The 18,447-nt window shown below is 38.6% G+C and overlaps 1 protein-coding gene across 2 annotated transcripts in view; it reads left to right on the forward strand.

The window, feature by feature from the left end:
• Positions 1–2,615: 2,615 nt before the first annotated feature.
• The window catches only part of SNX2 (sorting nexin 2), a 55,288-nt gene continuing 39,456 nt past the window's right edge, over positions 2,616–18,447 (forward strand). The window contains exon 1 of one of the 2 annotated variants that reach the window (XM_036848113.1): positions 2,616–2,770. In XM_036848113.1, the coding sequence (XP_036704008.1) occupies positions 2,663–2,770 (108 nt within the window). In that variant the 5' untranslated portion in view covers positions 2,616–2,662. The remainder of the gene's footprint in view (positions 2,771–18,447) is intronic. The other variant, XM_036848115.1, reaches the window with a different exon arrangement.

The following is an 18,447-nucleotide window of genomic DNA, read 5'->3' on the forward strand; positions in this document are numbered from 1 at the left end:
GATTTTATTTTGTCATTGAATGAGCAGGCTAAGTCATTTGATGAAAATGAGGAGAAAAGGTGATGGGATACTTGAGGAGAAAAGAGAACCTTTACTGGAAAGAATAGTTGAAGGATTTGGAAAAGAAACAAATGGTGGTATCTAGGCAGTGGGGAGTTGGTGTTAGAAATCATGGACTTACAGGCTTTCCAGTTGAGGTTGGGGTTTACTTTTCAAATGCTCTTAGCAATATGGATATAAGATTAGAGAAGCTGATGACTGATTTGGGATTTCAGAAAAGATAAAACAGAAAAGCAAAGGACCGAGGAAGAAAAAGAGCCAAGAAAAAGAGCAAGACAATTCTTAAAGTCCTGGTAGAATTTAGCTTGAATAGGGAAAGAAAGACAATCAAAGCTGCTAAGAGCTTGGGGAAATGAGGTTGAATCTGACCTCCCACCAATCACTAGGGCCAAGGGAATCAATGCTAGGTTTGGCTTAAGCCTAGGTCATACACTCCATTCCTGAGCTGGAGGAGACTTCCAGGCTAGAGTAGGAAAGAATGGTTACCTAGAAGGAAATTCAGGTATGCTACCATAAAAAGAGTGAATAGATGCTTTATAACAGAGACTGCTGGTTTCCTACAATAGTCTTCATTTCTTCCAGAGTAAGGGAACCCCTAGTTTTTAGGGGGTGGCATAATGATGGCATTTTCTAGTCTCCTGTAGCTAGGGATGGCCACATAACTAAGGAGCTGATCAAAGGGATGTGGAGAGAAGTGGTGCGTGTAATTTCTGGACTACGCCCTTAAAGGAAAGGGGATGCCATTGCATTTCCCTTTACTCCTTTTCTGCCTGCTGGAATGTGGTTTGTGGTGGTTAGCCAACGTGGACCATGAGGAAGAGATTCCACCCTAGGGAGAGGAGGACCAAAGAAGGAGCCTGCAATCCCTGGATGAGCTCATGGAGCCTTCACCCTCCCACATGAGGGATAATTACACTGCATTTTTCTAAAGCCACTTTGAATGTGGTTCTCTGCTACAAGCGGCTGGACCTATATTTCAACTAATCCAAATGTCCAATAAAAAAGATATGCTGGGAATATAAATGACCATAGCATAAGACAGAAAGTAGTAAGCAATAAACAGAGGCACAGGTAAAAAGGATACAGAGAAGAATCACCTCAAGCCACAATGTGAGCTTTCAAAAGAGATTAAAGTTTCTGATCAGTGACAGGCCACAGACTGTCCATAGGTGGTGGAATGCAGGCCAGGGAATGTGCCTCAACATCTGATTCCAGACAGGCCGACGGCAGTGGCAATGGTGATGGGAGCATGACAGTGACAACTGGCCCATGCGTCCAACTCAGCCAGGCAACATTTGATACCAAGCAATGACCTGGTGTACTTACTTAAATTAGTTATGGTTTGGGTTGATACTTCTTGACAATAATCATAGAAATTCAGAAATTTAGGGGTGGAAGAAATCCTAGCGACTAGAAAACCTTCTGCTCCAATACCCTTAAAAAAGTAATAATTACAGTGATGCTAAGTAAGTCTGGCACATAGCCAGTAGAACCCAGGCCTTTTAACTCCCAGGCCAGTGAGGGCTGAGGGCTTCTGTATACTTAATTTATAAAGAATCCCTGTGAAGATTTCTTCTCCAGCAAAATTGTAACTTCAGGTTGCTACCTGCAATGCCCTTGTATTTTTCCATGAACAAACCTTGCATTGGCATAGCAATCTTTAGCTTTCAGAATAATTTCACATTTTTTCTCATTTGATCCTGACAGTAATCCTATGCAGTGAGGTGAGGAAATTGAAGCTGAAAGTCTTCAAGAGACCCTCCGACAATGAAGATCTATTAATTGGCAGAGGGAATTGCGTATGATGCTCTTACCAATCATCCACTAATTTTCCTAATTGTCATTTTTCCAGCCTTTCTGACTCTTACTTTATTGAGGAAAAATATTGTGTGCTGCCTTGTGATGAAATTGGAGTAAATCTCAGACAACAAGTTATTCAGGGTGGTTTCTGTTATTTGGAGCTGCATTGTCCAATAGGTAGCCTCTATCCACATGCAGACTATTTAGATTTAAATTAATTAAAATTAAGTACAACTTAAAACTCAGTTCTCAGTCACACTAGTCTCATTTCAAGTTCTCGGCCACCGGCTACTCTACTGGATGCTACTGATATAGAACATTTCCATCACGTCAGAAGGTTCTATGGGACAGCCTAGAGATCTAAGAGACGCGTCTCTCTTCCGCCAATCCTCAATCTTGCCCTCAGTCTGTGCATAATCCAAGCCCAAAAACTGGTCCCCAAGCTCTCCCACTTCCTAAAGGAGATTTTAAAACTGGTAACGACAACAGAAATCGTTTGGCCTAGTCCTGCTAAGAAAGGGACGTGGCCATAAAAGTCCAAGATTCTTCCACAAAAGTCAGTACAGCAAGTGGGCGGTGAAAAGGTGGCCGCGACCCAGACGTGGAGGTGGAAAGAGAAGCAAACGGGCGGGGCTGAGCGCGGCGCGCGCCGGGCGGGCGCAGTCTCGAGGCCGGGGGCGGGGCCGCGCGCGGCGGGCCGGGGAGGCGGGGGAGCCCAGCGGCCCGCGCGCCAGCCTAGCCGTGCGTGCTCACGTGACAGGTCCGCGAGGTCCCGCTCGCGCAGTAGTCTGGGCGAGCGAAGATGGCGGCTGAGAGGGAACCTCCTCCGCTGGGGGTCGGGAAACCCACCGACTTTGAGGAGCTGGAGGACGGAGAGGACCTGTTCACCAGCACTGTCTCCACCTTAGAGGTGAGACCGCGTCGCCGTGGGTGCTGCGCTCCGTCACTGCCGCGCGTCTCACCTTTCGGTGCCTTTGCCGTACCCCGACTTGTCCCTCCCCACCCCCTACCCCCAGGTTTGCAAGGACCTGGTTGGGGCGACACCTGTGACGCGGGCCCCACCTCGGGGACCTGTCACTGGGCTGCAGTTGGCCTGGGCGGCTGGGCCTGCTTAAGAGAGCAAACTGCGGGCCGGGGGGCCGACCTGATGCCCTGAGGGGCCGGGACCGGACAGAGCATCGCAGTGCCCTTTCCCCGTTAAGCTGGCCCTCGTCAGTGTCACTTGCACGTCTTCTTCCAGAGCAGAGAAGGTTTTGCCCTGGGTTCCCGCAAACCTCTCACCGCCCTGCCGGGCGACCTCCGCAGCCCCTTTTGAGAGGTGCTTGCTTTTCCCTTCCCAAGGGAGGGTGTGCCTCCGAAAGCGGAGAGCGGTGAAGAGAGTGCTCAGTGGCCGAGGCGCTGGAGGGAGCGTGTGGATGCACTTTTCCCGGTCCTGGTCCCCTTCAAGGGGACTGCTAGTTCCCCTTGAGGGAGGTACCTTTTTTGGACTGTTAAATAGGTAAATGCATTTGACCGGTTTTGCTTGTCTTCTTTAGTTCCTAAGCTTTTTAAGGATCATAGTGTTGATAAAATATAAAGTTGAAGGGAAGGAATAGTTCAGGAAACTGCTGGGCGGTGGGGGAGGTTTTTGGTTTTTTTTTTAAGTTACCAGGGGAGAAATAAAAACAGATCCTCACTCCTTTTTCCTCTTTTCTCGCATGATCAGCGATCTCTGAAGCTAAGTGTTCCTGTTTTTGTCAAAGGAAACGCCCTCTATGAACTTAACTGTACTGGGCCTCCTGTATCCAGTTCGTATTTGAATTGCTTTGCGTTTGATGAGCGCACACACACTTCATAGCCCAACTTTCAGTGTGTGTATGTGTATTAAAATACAAGCAAATTTCCCAGAGAATTGTTTATCTTGGGCTGTACTTCCTTATAAACTGCTTTTTAGTAAGCTTTCCTAGCTTGTTGAACTCTGCAGCAAATCAGTTGGAAATTACTGTAAAATATCCATTATTTGGCATTCACTTAGCTGAAACTGGGAACTTCCGGCACCCGTTTTTCAGTACTGACCACATTCTGCTAATTGGATATGCAGGTTCCTGCCCAAACCCCACCTGTCCTCAGGATTATATGCTTCCTGGGGCTAGGGATAGTGCCTTGATCATCTTTGTTTCCTCACAAAATCTTGACCATTGATTGTATTTAGCAAATGTTTGCTGAATTAATTGTCAAAACCAGCATCCCCTAAGAATTAGTAAAAATTATCTTGCCCAGCAAATTACCTTTTGGGGCCAATATCCTTGTAGTCCTTTATGTATACTCTACAGGTACCTTAACACGTATTGAAAGTTAGTGTCTATGCATGATCCTAAGACCTGTATTCCCTGTGAGGGCTACAAAGGTTTTCCACCAGCAAGGATCAGAATAAACTTAATTAACATAGTGTAAACTAGAATATTGTGAACACTAAACATTCTGTTCAATTGAAGTCTTTTAAAGTTGAGTAAAAGGAACTATCATTTATATTTCCCATTTGGATGGGACTTTTTAATAAGATATTTGACTTTTTTTCAGTAAAAGTCTACAAAATTTTGAGTATGAATAAATTTATTTTGGTTACTGCGTTATGAAAACTTTTTAAAAAGTTGGTTTTGATTGTTCATCTAAACCCCTTATTTCATGAGACTCATTCAGGGTATTAATTTTAAGGTAGTATAACTGTGAGACTTACAAATTCAGAACTTTTTTTTGGCTTTTCAAACTATTTGGGGAAGGATATATAGCAGCATTTATTAGTACACCAAAGCTGCTCTAAAGGAATGTCTTTTCAGTATGCCCCTTTTCTTTTGAATAGTGCTTCTCAAACTTCAGTGTGTAGGGGAAACCATAGGATTCTTGTTTAAAATGCAGATGCCTTTGCCTCACTAGAGTCTGCATGTTTTATAAGTGTTCTAGATCATTGTTTTTCAAACATTATATGTAAGTTACCTGGAGATCTTGTTAAAGCAAATTCTGATTCTGTAGGTCTGGGATAAGCCAAATTCTGCATTTTTAACAAACTCTCCTCATGACATTGCTTCTAGTCCGAGGACAACAACGAGTTGCAGAGCCCCAGGTGATTCTGACACAGGTCATCTGCTTTGAATAGTTATTACCTAAGCCGTAAATTGTAAGAAAGGCATAAAAATTAATGTCTTTCTATTTTTAAAAAAGTAAGCCAGAGTTTTAAAAATATTATTCATATAGAAACTTTTTCATTTGAGGGCATTTGGAGGAAAAAATCAGTTGAAATCCATGTAAGTGAAAATCAAATTATACACAGCTTCCATGTCATAATTGTTAAGCTTGTAATGACTATACAACTTAGTGTATATGTATGCTATGAGTATGTTTTTATCCCAATACTAGACTCCTTTCCTTTCAAAATTAAGAACAGTCACATCAAGCTATGTTCAGTAGCTAAAGCATATTTAAAACCCCTAGTGTATGTTTCTGTTGTGACTATGAAACAGAGTGGAGAAGGGCTGGCATGGGGGCAGGGAAGGGAATGAGAAGGGAAAAAATCTGGCAAAAGCTTGTTCTTTTTTTGTACCTGAGAGGCTTTACATTGTTTAGGAATACCACTTTTACTGCCTTTTTTTTTTTTTTTTTTAATGATATAGTCCTAAGCTTAAAAGGTGCTTGCCCTAAGGCAGCATGAAGTAGTAAGACAACACCTTAAAAAGGTCAGGAAATTTATATTATATGCCTGTTCTTTTTTTTTTTCTTTTTTGAATTATAGTTGATTTACAATGTTGTGTTAGTTTCACCTGTTCTTTTTTTAAACAGCTTTATTGAGTTATAATTCACATATCATATAACTCACGTATTTAGTATGTACAATTTTATGGGTTTTAGTATATTCACAGATACTACAACATTTTCATCACCTCAGAAAGAAACCTCGTACCCTCTCACCCCCGTCCCCATTCCCTAAACTCCTCTGCCCCCAACCTTAGGCAACTACTGATTCACTTTCTGTCTCTATAGACGTCCCTATTCTAGACTTTACATGAATGAAATCATGTAACATGTGGTCTTTTGTGACTAACTTCTTTCACTTGGCATAATGTTTTCAAAGTCTATACTTAATTCTTTTTTATGCCTGAATAATAATCCATTGTATGGCTATACCACATTTTGTTTATCCATTTTGTCTATCCATTTTGTCATTCATTGGACATTTGCGTTGTTTCCACATTTTGACTATTATAAATAATGCTGCAATAAACATTTGTGTACAAGTAGAATTGCTGGGTTATATGGTGACTCTACATTTAATCATTTGAAGAATTGCTGGAGTGGTTTCCCAAAATGGCCACACCATTTTACATTCCCACCAGCCATGTACGAGGGAACCAGTTTTTCCACATTCTCACCAACATTTGTTATTATTCGACTTTTTTATTCTATCCATCATAATGCATGTGAAATGGTATCTAAGTGTGGTTTTGATTATATTTTCTTGAAGACATCTTTGCATGTGCTTATTGGCCATTTGTACATCTTTGGAGAAATGTCTGTTCAGAGCCTTTGCTCATTTTTCAGTTGGGTTGTCTTTTTATTTTTTATTTTTTTTTATAAATTTATTTATTTATTTTAGTTTTGGCTGCATTGGGTCTTTGTTGCTGCACGCAGGCTTTCTCTAGGTGCAGCGAGCAGGGGCCACTCTTCGTTGTGGGGCGTTGGCTTCTCATTGTGGCGACTTCTTTTGTTGCGGAGCATGGGCTCTAGGTGCGCAGGCTTCAGTAGTTGTGGCGTGCGGGCTCAGTAGTTGTGGCTCATGGGCTCTAGAGCACAGGCTCAGTAGTTGTGGCACACGGGCTTAGTTGTTCTGTGGCATGTGGGATCTTCCCGGACCAGGGCTCGAACCGGTGTCCCCTGCATTGGCAGGCGGATTCTTAACCACTGCGCCACCAGGGAAGCCCTGTCTTTTTATTTATAAGAATTTTTTGTATATTGTAGATACAAGTTCTTTACCAGATACATGATTTGCAAAAATTTTCCCCCATTCTGTGGATTGTCTTTCCATGTTCTTGACAGTGTTCTCTGAAGCACAAATTTCTTAAAAATTTGATGAAGGCCAGTTTATCTGTTTTTTATTTTGTTGGTCATGCTTTCAACATCATATATAAGCATCCCCTACCCAATCCAAGGTCATGAAGATTTATATCTGTTTTTTTAATTAATGTATTAATTCATTTATAATAACAATAACCTATTACGTGTCAGCATAAATCACGTTTTTAACAGAAAATATCTATATTTTCCAAAACAAGAGAAAATATGTGAGAAGAATGGCATTGTTTTACATTAAGTTCTTTTTACATAAATTTATATCACTTTTTTTTTATTCAAAAAGAAAGTCACAAAAATTATAATCATCCTCATCAGTGCACTCAGTCCCATGTAATTAATTTTTTTTTCATCTTGATCTTTTGTTAGCACTTTTATGAATTCATCAGTTTTCCATTAGAGTTCTGAAAATGCTTATTCATTCGGTTCAGCAGTATAGTCAGTTACCAGAAACCTGTACTTGTCAGAGTCTTTTCCATGAATTCCATGAATATGTTTTCTTCTAAGAGTTTTATAGTTTTGGCTCTTACATTTAGGGGTTTGATTCATCTTGAGTTAACTTTTGTATATGGTATGAGGTAAAGTCCAACTTCATTGTTTTGCATGTGGCAATCCAGTTGTCACAGCACCATTTGATGAAAAGACTGTTTCTCCATTGAATGGTCTTGGCATCCTTTCTGAAAATTGGTTGAGTGTAGATGTTTACACCTGGTTCTTGTACTAACCTCAAATCTTAAGGTCAGCTGAAGTTAAGTGGAGAACCACAGTTTCCCCAACACTGTCACATGATAGTTTATAGTGCATTTCAAATGAAATTTCCAGATGGGAGGTTCACAGGTCTTAGAATTCCTTTCCCACCATGTAACTCTATGCCATAATTGCTCAGAAGATACTGTACTTAGTTGACTTCAGTAAATACTTGAGTATTTACTCTCTACCATACTTTTTAGATGATAACGGGAGTGCAGATATTAGCAAGATAATGCGAATCTTTGAGGACAGAAAATCTCCAGTGGAGAAGAAAGATGTACAGAAAACTCTGATACAGACAGACTATGACTATATGATCTGAAAACACTGAAAGTACCAGTGAAATGGGAGCGATTCTAACTCCTATCCGCGTTCCTGACACATAGTAGATGAACAGTAAGTGTTTCTGTTGGCTAGGAAAAGCCATTGAGATGGTAATATTTAAGAGAGACTTTGAAGGGTGGAATGAAATTTCAATGTGGGAGAATGGCACGTGTCACTTAAGGTTCAGTCCATATTTTAGGGAACCATAAATAATTCTGAGTGGCTGAATATAGGATGTTACAGGTTAATGTGGTGAGATTGTGAACAGCTTTGAAATTTGTTTTGTAGGCACGTAAGAGCTCTGGAAGATTTTCAGGGCAGTAACATGATCACCTAGGATGCTTAATGTGCTAGTGGTCTGAGGGATAAATTTGAGTGTGAGGTATCATTGGTAGGTTGATGAGCCAGAGGTTATTTTAAATCTGAGGTTAAAAGCCTCAAGAAGAAAAATGCAAATAATACAGGAGAGAAAGAAGTTGATGCAATAGCAGATTAAAAGATAGACATCTTAAGACTTACAATGTCTAGGGGAAGGAATTATAAGTTTATTTCATTTGGGAATAAGTTACACCAATGCAGATACTATCAGACAGCTAGAAATACTGGATGGACTAGAGATACAGATTCAATACAATTTATTGAACGGTGACACTAAACCAAACTAGTTTAGTAGAAATCTAGTCCTTGCCCTTATGGAGTATATGAACCAACAGGAGTCAACATAATAAACACACCTGTGTGAACAAGCACCTGCAATACCAGGTGATATATGTGTAATTGAAATATGCACATGGTACAGAAATAGTATAGAAAACTGGAGTGACTTAATTGCATAGAGATGATCTTTGAAACCCTGAAAAGTGGGTGACATTATCAAGAGAGCAAGTAGAGTAAGACTAAAGAGTCTTTTGATAAAGAACTGAAGTTTAGTATCTATTGTTCTAACACAACAGGTAGTAACAGCATATATCTTGTTTTCCTAATTCTGTCTTCTAATCTTTGGGTTGGCATCCAACTTTAAATGTTTTAATTTTTTTGAAAATTTCATTATGAATTACCTATGTTTAAGAGGAAAGACATTTCGTGACCAGGTATTTAAAGGCAACAGCATGGAAAATACTAGAAAGAGATTTATGACGAGGTATAACTCTAACTGACTACTTTCCCTGGAAGCCATTAAATATAAGGGTTTTAGAATGAACTATCTTTAGTGCCTGTAAAAAATGTTATTCTATGTAGTTGCTTGAGGCAGAGGTGCTCAATTTTTTTCAGTTTTTTTCTTAAAAAGAATTGTTTTGTTTTGTTTTGGTTTTTCTTTTGGCCATGCTGACGGCTTGTGGGATCTTAGTTCCCTGACCAGGGCTTGAACCCAGGCCCTCAGCAGTGAAAGCTTGGAGTCCTAACCACTGGACTGCCAGGGAACTCCCCAGATTTGTCCTTAATGTTACTTTTCAAATGCCCACTTTCCTATAAAATTGAACTCTGGTGTTTTTTTTCCTGTGATGATAGTTTTTAGTTGTGATAAAATTTACCTCAGTAAAGTTCACTACCACCTCAATCAAGATATAGGACACTTCCATCACCTCCTAAAAATTCTCTCATGTAGTTAACGCCTCCCACTCCCAGCCTCTGGCACCTACTGATCTGTTTTTTGCCTATAGTTTTGTCTTTTCCAGAATTTCATGTAAATGGACTCATATAAATGGAATTATATTTTTTATAAATAAAACAGTATGAAACTTCCTGAATGTAGCTTCTTTAACTTAACCTAAAGTATCTAATATTTATTGATGTTGTTGCATGTATCAGTAATTCATTCCTTTTTGTTGCTGAATTTAGTATTCCATTGTATTGTGTATCACAGTTGTTTGTTGTTGAAAAATGTTTATGTTGTTTACAGTTTTGGGCATTAATGACTAGAGACGACATAAACATCTATGTACAGATTTTTGTATGAACAGTTTTCATCTCCTTTGGGAAAATACTTAGAAGTAGGATTGCTGGTTGTGTGGTAAATACATGTTTAACTTTCTAAGAGACTGCCAAACTTTTTGCCAGAAAGGTTCAAGGGAGATAAAGCATAGGGAGATGAAGTTAATTACTTTTAGTCTTGCAAGTTAATGGCTCTAGTAATAATATAACTCAAGTTATAATAATAACTAGTAATATAACTCAAGACCATGTCCATTAGGACAGTGTTCTCCAAGTCTGAGAATTGATAATATATGGTTTCATTAAAATGAAAGCATGATGTTTCAAGACAAAAGTATGTTATGGTATTTCCTCCCATCATAGAAGTTATTTTAATATTGAAGTTTTAGGGACTTCCCTGGTGGCACAGTGGTTAAGAATCCGCCTACCAATGCAGGGGACACAGATTCGAGCCCTGGTCTGGGAAGATCCCACATGCCGTGGAGCAACTAAGCCCACATGCCACAACTACTGAGCCTGCACTCTAGAGCCTGCAAGACACAGCTACTGAGCTGGCATGCCACAACTGCTGAAGCCGCACGCCTAGAGCCCGTGCTCTGCAACAAGAGAAGCCACCGCAATGGGAAGCCCGTGCACTGCAACGAAGGGTAGCCCCCGCTCACCACAACTAGAGAAAGCCTGCCTGCAACAACAAAGACCCAATGCAGCCAAAAATAAAATAAATAAATAAATTTCTTTAAAAATATATATATTGAAACTTTATTCCTATTCAAAGAGTCACACTTTGTATGTATTATTGAGTGTTTGAATCCTGAAGGCTAGTCCGAAGGAAACTTCAGTGCATCTGGATTTGCCTGTTTTAGTCTCTGGTCAGGTTTTCATTCATTTTATCTCTGAAATCTAAAAAAATTGTAGAAGATTCTAAGAAAGAAAGAGAAAGAAGAAAAAGATAACTGCCAGACTGTTTTCTTCAATGATTGAGAATTCAGTTTTTCCACATCCTTGTCAGCACTTGTTAGTGTCAGTTTTATTTCAGGCAGTGGCACGCTTGGGGCTGGCTTATACTGGCTTGAAAGAACTGATCTTTAAATTATCAGGAATTTTGTAAACTGGTTAGTAAACAGCCATTGTTAAAAATTAAATTATATAAACATAAATAAATTATATTAAAAAAACAAAGGTAATAAATATATAAAACTTGCCGCTTCCTAATTCCTTTACTATGTTTTACTAGTTTCTATATATGCCTGTTGTATCCGTATGGTGGAAAGTAACATATCTTCCTAGCTCCACATTCAGTCGGGAGAAATCAGCCACAGGGGTATGTTTATGCCACAGAAATCAGCAAAAGCTAAAATTCAGGGTCTTCTCTCCCAAAGACCTGATTGCTAAACATATACCAGCATACCAGTGATTTTTAGCCATTCTGCAAGGTATGTAGTGTTATCTAATTGTGGTTTTAATACACATTCCTTAATGGTTAATGATGGTGCATATCTTTTCACATACGTGTTCACTATCTGAAAATTGTCTCCTTTGGTGAAGTGTTCTTTCGTATCTTTTAGCCATTTTAAAATGGGTTTCCTTATTGAGTTTTGAGAATTCTTCATGTATTCTGAATACACATCCTTTGCCAGATGTGTGTTTTGAAGATATTTTTTCCCAATCTGTGGCTTGTTTTATCCTTTTTTAATTGATAGTACTTCATATGTTACATATGAAATCCTTGGCTAACATTAACGCAAGGTCACAAAGGTTTTGCTTATGTTTTTTCTATAAGTTTTATAGTTTTAGCTTTTATATTTGGACTTCAGATTGATTTTGAGTTTTCTTGTGAGTTGAGATTCATTTTTTTGAATATAAATATCTTGTTCAACCACCATTTATTGAAAGAATCATTTTACAGTTTGTTTTATGGCTCAGAATATGGTCTTCTGTGGTAAATATTATGTGTGCACTTGAAAAGAATGTATTTAGTCTGATATTGGGTGGAATGTTCTATAAATATTAAGTTAGTTGATAGTATTTTTCAGTACATGCAACAAACATCAGTGAATTTCAGATGTTTTATATTAAGTTAGAGAAGCTAGACTTTAAAAGTTTCTTCATTGGGTTGTCTTTGCATCTTTGTCAAAAATCAGTAGAGCATATATGTGTGGGTCTATTTCTGGACTCTGTTTCATTGATCTTTTGACTATCTTTTTGCCCGTTCTATGTGGTCTTGATTACCTTGATTAACTGAGTCTTGAAATCAGGTAGTGTGAATCCAGTGACTTTGTTCTTTTCAAAATAGTTTTGGCTATTCTAGTTCTTTTGCCTGTCCATATAATTTTAGAATCTATTTATTGATTTCTACCAAAAATTCCTGCTGAGATTTTAATTGAGATTGTAATGAATCCATTGATTAGTTTGGGGGAGAATTAACTTATTAACAATATTGAGCCTTTAAGCCATAGGTATACTATTTCTCTCCTTTTTTTTTTTCTTTTAGGTCTGTCTTGGTCTTTTTCATCAGTGTTCATAGTTATCAGCATACAGATCTAGTACATATTTTATTAGTTTATACCTATTTTATGGTTTTTTGGTGCCTTTATATCCTTTACATTTGCTCATTGGTGGCATATTTACCCTGTTTTCTGCAACTGTTGCTAAACATTCTAGTTCTAGTAGGTTTTTTGTAGAACCTTTGGGATTTTCTATGTAAACAATCATGTTGTCTCTGATTAGAGTTTTATTTCTTTCCAATCTGTATGTCTTTCTTTTTCTTGTTTTAATGCACTAGCTGGAACCAATATTGTAATACTGAATAGAAATGGTGAGAGTGGGTATCTTTTCTCCTTTCGTGCTAATAGGAGGAAAATATTCATTTTTTTTCTCCCTTAAATATGATTTTTTTGGGTAGATGACCTTTATTGGGTTAAAGAAGTTTCCTTCTATTTCTGGTTTTCTGACTTTTGTATCTCTGAATGATGTTGATGTTGGCAAATGAGTTTTCTGCATCTAATAAGATGTTCATATAATTCTCTTTAGTTTATTGATAAACTGGATTATATTGATTGATTTTCAAATGTTGAAACCTTGAATTCCTGGCATAAACCCCACACAGTCGTAATGTATTTATCCTTTTTATATATTGCTGCATCCAGTTTGCCAGTGTTTTGCTGCTATTGTGTCTGTGTTTGTGACAGATATTTGTGTGTCATTTTCTTTTACTCGTACTGTCTGATTTTGGTATCAGAAATGCTTACCTCATTAAATGAGTTGGAGAGTGTTTCCCCCTCTTCTATATTCTTGAAGAGGTTGTGTGGAATTAGTCATATGTCTGCCTTAAGGGTTGACAGAACTTGCTAGTAAAATCATCTGGACATGTTGTTTTGTTTGCTGGACGATTTTTAACTTCAAATTCAGTGTATCTGATAGATACAGAAGTATTTCTTCTTGTTGAACTTTGGTGGTATGTGACTTTCAAGGAATTTGTCCGTTCAGTGTAAGCTGTGAAATTCATGGGCATAGGTTTTTCATAATACTCCATTATCCTATTACCGTATCTGTGTAGTCTGGGTAATGCCCCTCCTTTTTCATTGCTTATATTGGTAATTTATGTCATCTCTTTGTTTATTTATTCATTCATTTTAATCTTGCTAAAGGTTTGTCATTTTATTGGAATCTTTCCAAAAAATCAGTTTTTGGTTTCTTGGTTTCTTTTTTATTTTTTGTTTTGTTTTTTAATTTCATTAATTTCCTTCTGCTTGCTGTCTGTTTAGTTTACTCTTCTGTCTTGTCAAGCTTTGATCATTGGTTTAAGACTTTTTTTTTTTGAGTGCTAGTATTTAGCTATGTATTTCTCTGTAAGCACTGCTTTAGCTGCATCCCACAAATTTTGATACTGTGTTTTTGTTTTTATTCAATTTAAACTATTTTCTAGTTTCCCTTGTGACTTCCTGTTTGACTTATAGGTTATTTAGAAGTGTGCTAATTTCCAAAATTTGAGGATTTTCCAGATAGTTTTCTGTTACTGATACAGGTTTGTTTTATTAGTGTCAGAGAATGTTTTATGGTTCCAGTTCTTTTAAATTTGTTAAGGTTTGTCTGATGGCCCAGAATGTGATCTGTTATGGTGAACAGTCTGTGTACACTTGAAAAACATGTGTATAGTCTAATGTTATTGTTGAAGTGTTCTCTAAATGTTAAGTCAAGTTGATTGATATACTTTTCCAGGTCTTCTCTATCTTCCCTTATTATCTATTTATTGTATCAATTACTGTAATTTAGTATTATTATAATTTCTTGGCAAATTGATCCTTTTATCACATGATACCCCTCTTTATTGCTGATAATACTCCTTATTCTTAAGTTTATTTTATCTGATGTTAATGTAACACTCCAGCTCTTCTTTGGTAGCATGACATGTTTTTTCCATTCTTTTACTTTTAACTTACCTATGTCTTTAAAGTAGGGTTTTGTAGGCAGCATATTGTTGTGCATTGTTATTTTTGTACACAATGTGGCCACTTCTGTCTTTTAATTGGTGTGTTTAGAATATTTACATTTAATGTGATTATTGGTGTGATTGCATTAGATCTAGCATTTTATTTGATTACTGTATTTCACTTCTGTTTTTCCCTCTGAAAACAGAGGGAAATATATACCTAAACATTTACAGTCCAATTAGAGATAATATTGTACTTTGACAAACAAAATTCAGAGCCTTACAACCATATAGGTCCATTTATCTTCTTTCTTTCACGTTATATTTCTCATGTGTATTACATCTCCATTCATTGAAAACTTTACCATTGTTGTAATTTTTGCTTTCATAGTTATACACATTTTAAATAACTTAAGAAAAGAAAAATGGTCTATTTTATATCCCCAGTTACCATTTCTTTGGTTCTTCTTTTATTTCTTTTTTTTTTTAAACATTTTTATTTATGTATTTATTTGGCTGCATAGGGTCTCAGTTGCGTCATGCGGGCTCTTCATTGTGGCACGCAGGCTTCTCTCTAGATGCAATGTGTGAGCTCCAGAGCGTGTGGGCTTAGTAATTGCAGCACGTGGGCTCTGTAGTTGTGGTACGCAGGCTCCAGAGCACAGGCTCAGTAGTTGTGGCACGCTGGCTCTCTAGTTGTGGTGCACGGGCTCCAGAGCCTGGGCTCAGTAGTTGCAGCACATGGGCTCTCTAGTTGTGGCACGTGGGCACAAGGGCTCTCTAGTTGTGGTGTGCGGGGTCTAGAGTGCACGGGTTTAGTTGCCCCACAGCATGTGGGATCTTAGTTCCCTGACCAGGGATCGAACCTGTGTCCCTTGCATTGAAAGGTGCATTCTTAACCACGGGACCACCAGGGAAGTCCCAGATAGCAGCCATTTTTAATAATGAGGCTGCATCTAGTTTTCTCTGAAGTTGTCCTGTTTGGAGTTTTCATTTTTTTGGATCTGTAAATTAATGTCTTGCACCAAATTTGGAGAGTTTTTAGCCATCATTTCTTGAAATATTGTTTTGCGTTGCTCTTTTTCTAGGACTTCAGTAACATGAATGTTAGACCTTTTTATACTGTTTCACAGATCCTTGGGGTTCTATTCATTTTCTTTATTTCTTTTTTCCTCTCTGTTACTCAGGTTGGAGATTTCCTAATGATTTATCTTCAAGGTCACTAATTTTTTCTTTCAAGAACTGTAAAGGGTAAACTTTACTCTCCTGGTAAGCTAACAGATTAACTTGTTTTATGGTTGCTGGAAGTTGACACGATAAAGGACTTTCTTACTGAAAGCGTAGCAAGTATTGGGTTAGCCAAAAAGTGCCTTCGGTTTTTAAGTAAAAATAAAAGACACGCTTTTCATTTTCACCAAAAACTTTATTGAGCAACGTATTCACCCTTTTGTTCCACTACCTTCTGCCATTTTTCAGGCAACTTCATAATTCCATCTTCCCAAAACTTTTTGTCTTTTTGAGCAAAGAACTGTTCTAGGTGCTTTTTACAGTCTTCCAGGGAATTGAAATTTTTTCCATTAAGAGAATTTTGTAAAGACCAAAATAAATGGAAATCCAAAGGTGCAATGTCTGGTGAATACAATGGATGAATCAGAACTTCCCAGCCGAGCTAAAACAGTTTTTGCCTGGTCATCAAAGGAACATGCAGTCTTACATTATCCTGATGGAAGATTATGCGCTTTCTGTTGACTAATTCTGGACGCTTTTCATCGAGTGCTGCTTTCTGTTGGTCTAAATGGGAGCAGTACTTGTTGGAATTAATCATTTGGTTTTCCGGAGGGAGCTCATAATAGAGGACTCCCTTCCAATTCCACCATATACACAACATCACCTTCTTTGAATGACAACCAGCCTTTGGTGTGGTTGGTGGTGGTTCATTTCACTTGCCCCACAATCTGTTCCGTTCCCCATTATTGTACAGTATCCAGTTTTCATCGCCTGTCACAATTTGTTTTAAAAATGGAATGTTTTCATTACGTTTAAGTAGAGAATCGCATGCAGAAATACGGTCAAGAAGGTTTTTTCTGCTTAACTTATGTGGAACCCAAACATCAAAGTGATGAGCATAACCAAGCTGGTGCAAATGATTTTCACCACTTGACTTGGATATTTTGAGTATGTCGGCTATCTCCCGTGTGGTATAACGTTGATTGTTCTCAGATAATGTCTCGATTTGATCGCTGTCAACTTCAACTGGTCTACCCCACCGTGGAGCATCGTCCAGTGAGAAATCTCCAGCATGAAACTTCGCAAACCACTTTTGACATATTTGATCAGTCACAGAACCTTCTCCATACACTGCACCAACCTTTTTTTGCGTTTCAGTTGCGTTTTTACTTTTCTTGAAATAATAAAGCAAAATATGCTGAAAACATTATTTTTTCTTCCATCTTCAGTATTAAAATGGCTACACAAAAATTCACCAATTTTGATGTCTTTTTTTCAAATGCACGCTGATATGACAGGTGTTACATACCATCTAACAAAATTGTTTTGAATGAAGTTAAAGACAACTAAGTGCTATGACAGCCATCTTGTGGAAAAAAACGAACGAACCTTTTGGCCAACCCAATAGCATGAATGTTTGTGACCATTTCCCTTGCCCCTCTCTTGCCAGGATGATAAATGGAGGGGCCCAGGCCAGTGTTGCACCAGCCTTTGGTTTGTGTCACAGCTGAGGAACCTGAGCTTAGGGAACCCAAATCATTTATAATAGGCAATGTCTGCTTGATCTTTGCTCCAGGGGATGCTTATACTGGACAGTAAACGGACCTGGTCTTTTGAGGGGAAAGAGATGCTGATGTCTTTCTTCCAAGGCTGTTTCCCAGAAACATAGGCTTCTCTCAGAGTTTTAGCTGTCTGCACTGTCACATAGTGGACTGGAGCTCAGCTTGGGCTACCCTTGTAGCAAAGCAATGAAAGAAGGGAGAGAAAATACTAATGAAGATTTCTGTCTCCTGCTCTTCAGGCTACTGGGCCCCCTTTTCCTGGTTTAGCTGGCTAGAAAGTAGATTTTCTTTGGGGGTTTTAGATGCTTTGTCATGCAGCTAAGCAATTAGGTGTGGCCTCAGGGCAGGGACAGGAGAGGAAAGGTTTGGGAAGCAAGGGGGAGAAAAAAGAATTTTCCACCTATTTTCTCCAGGTTGTAGGGGCCCTGGTGTTATAGCTAGATAGACAAAGTTTTTTTGTTTTGTGTGGTGTGTTGTTGTTGTTGTTTTGAGTCTCTTCACATACTCCTAGTGTAGTTCTGCAGTTGGGGCCATCCTCAGGAAAAGGTGGGAGAGAGAAGAAAAAGAAAAATCATAAAATTCATCCCCATAAGGATCATTTTTCACATTTTTGGCTCCCTCCCCAACCTGCCTATTTTTTACTTTCAGATCATTGTTTCTGTATTCTATCCAGAGCTTTTAGTGTTAATCAGTGGGAGAAAGAGGCTTAGGTGGGCTTCTTTAGTCTTTGTTGCAATCCAAAGCACTAGTTGTTTTGGTTTGTTTTTGTTTTTTTGTTTTGTTTTGGTTTTTTTTGAAGAGATATTAGCAACCTTGAAACTTTTAATAAAAATAATCTCTAGCAAACTACTAAATGATGATATAGAGGAAGAAAAGAATATATATTTATTAAAAACACTGATGTCTCCTCATTGCCTGTCTCGGACAACTATAATTCTGATCACCCAGAAGCTGTCACTGTACCCTTCCACCATCACTTCCTTGTTTGATGGACCACTCTCTCCTTACTCCTTTCCATCCAGTGGAGAACAGCTCTTCCTGCACTCACTAGGAAACTGAAAGAGACATGGAGAGGCAGGGGCAGAGATAAGTGAGTCCTGAGAGCCTTTAGTGAGTGACTGCTCCATGACTGCTCTGTGAGCAGTGGAGCAGGGCACTCCATGCTGCTGATGGATGGGCACCAGTAGAAAGTGCATGCCTCATAGTCTCCCCACAGTGGGGTGACTGCTGCCACCACAGCCATTACTGGCGTTGCTCACCCGT

This window comes from Balaenoptera musculus, chromosome 3 (assembly GCF_009873245.2).
Source record: "Balaenoptera musculus isolate JJ_BM4_2016_0621 chromosome 3, mBalMus1.pri.v3, whole genome shotgun sequence".
Taxonomy (NCBI): Eukaryota; Metazoa; Chordata; class Mammalia; order Artiodactyla; family Balaenopteridae; genus Balaenoptera; species Balaenoptera musculus.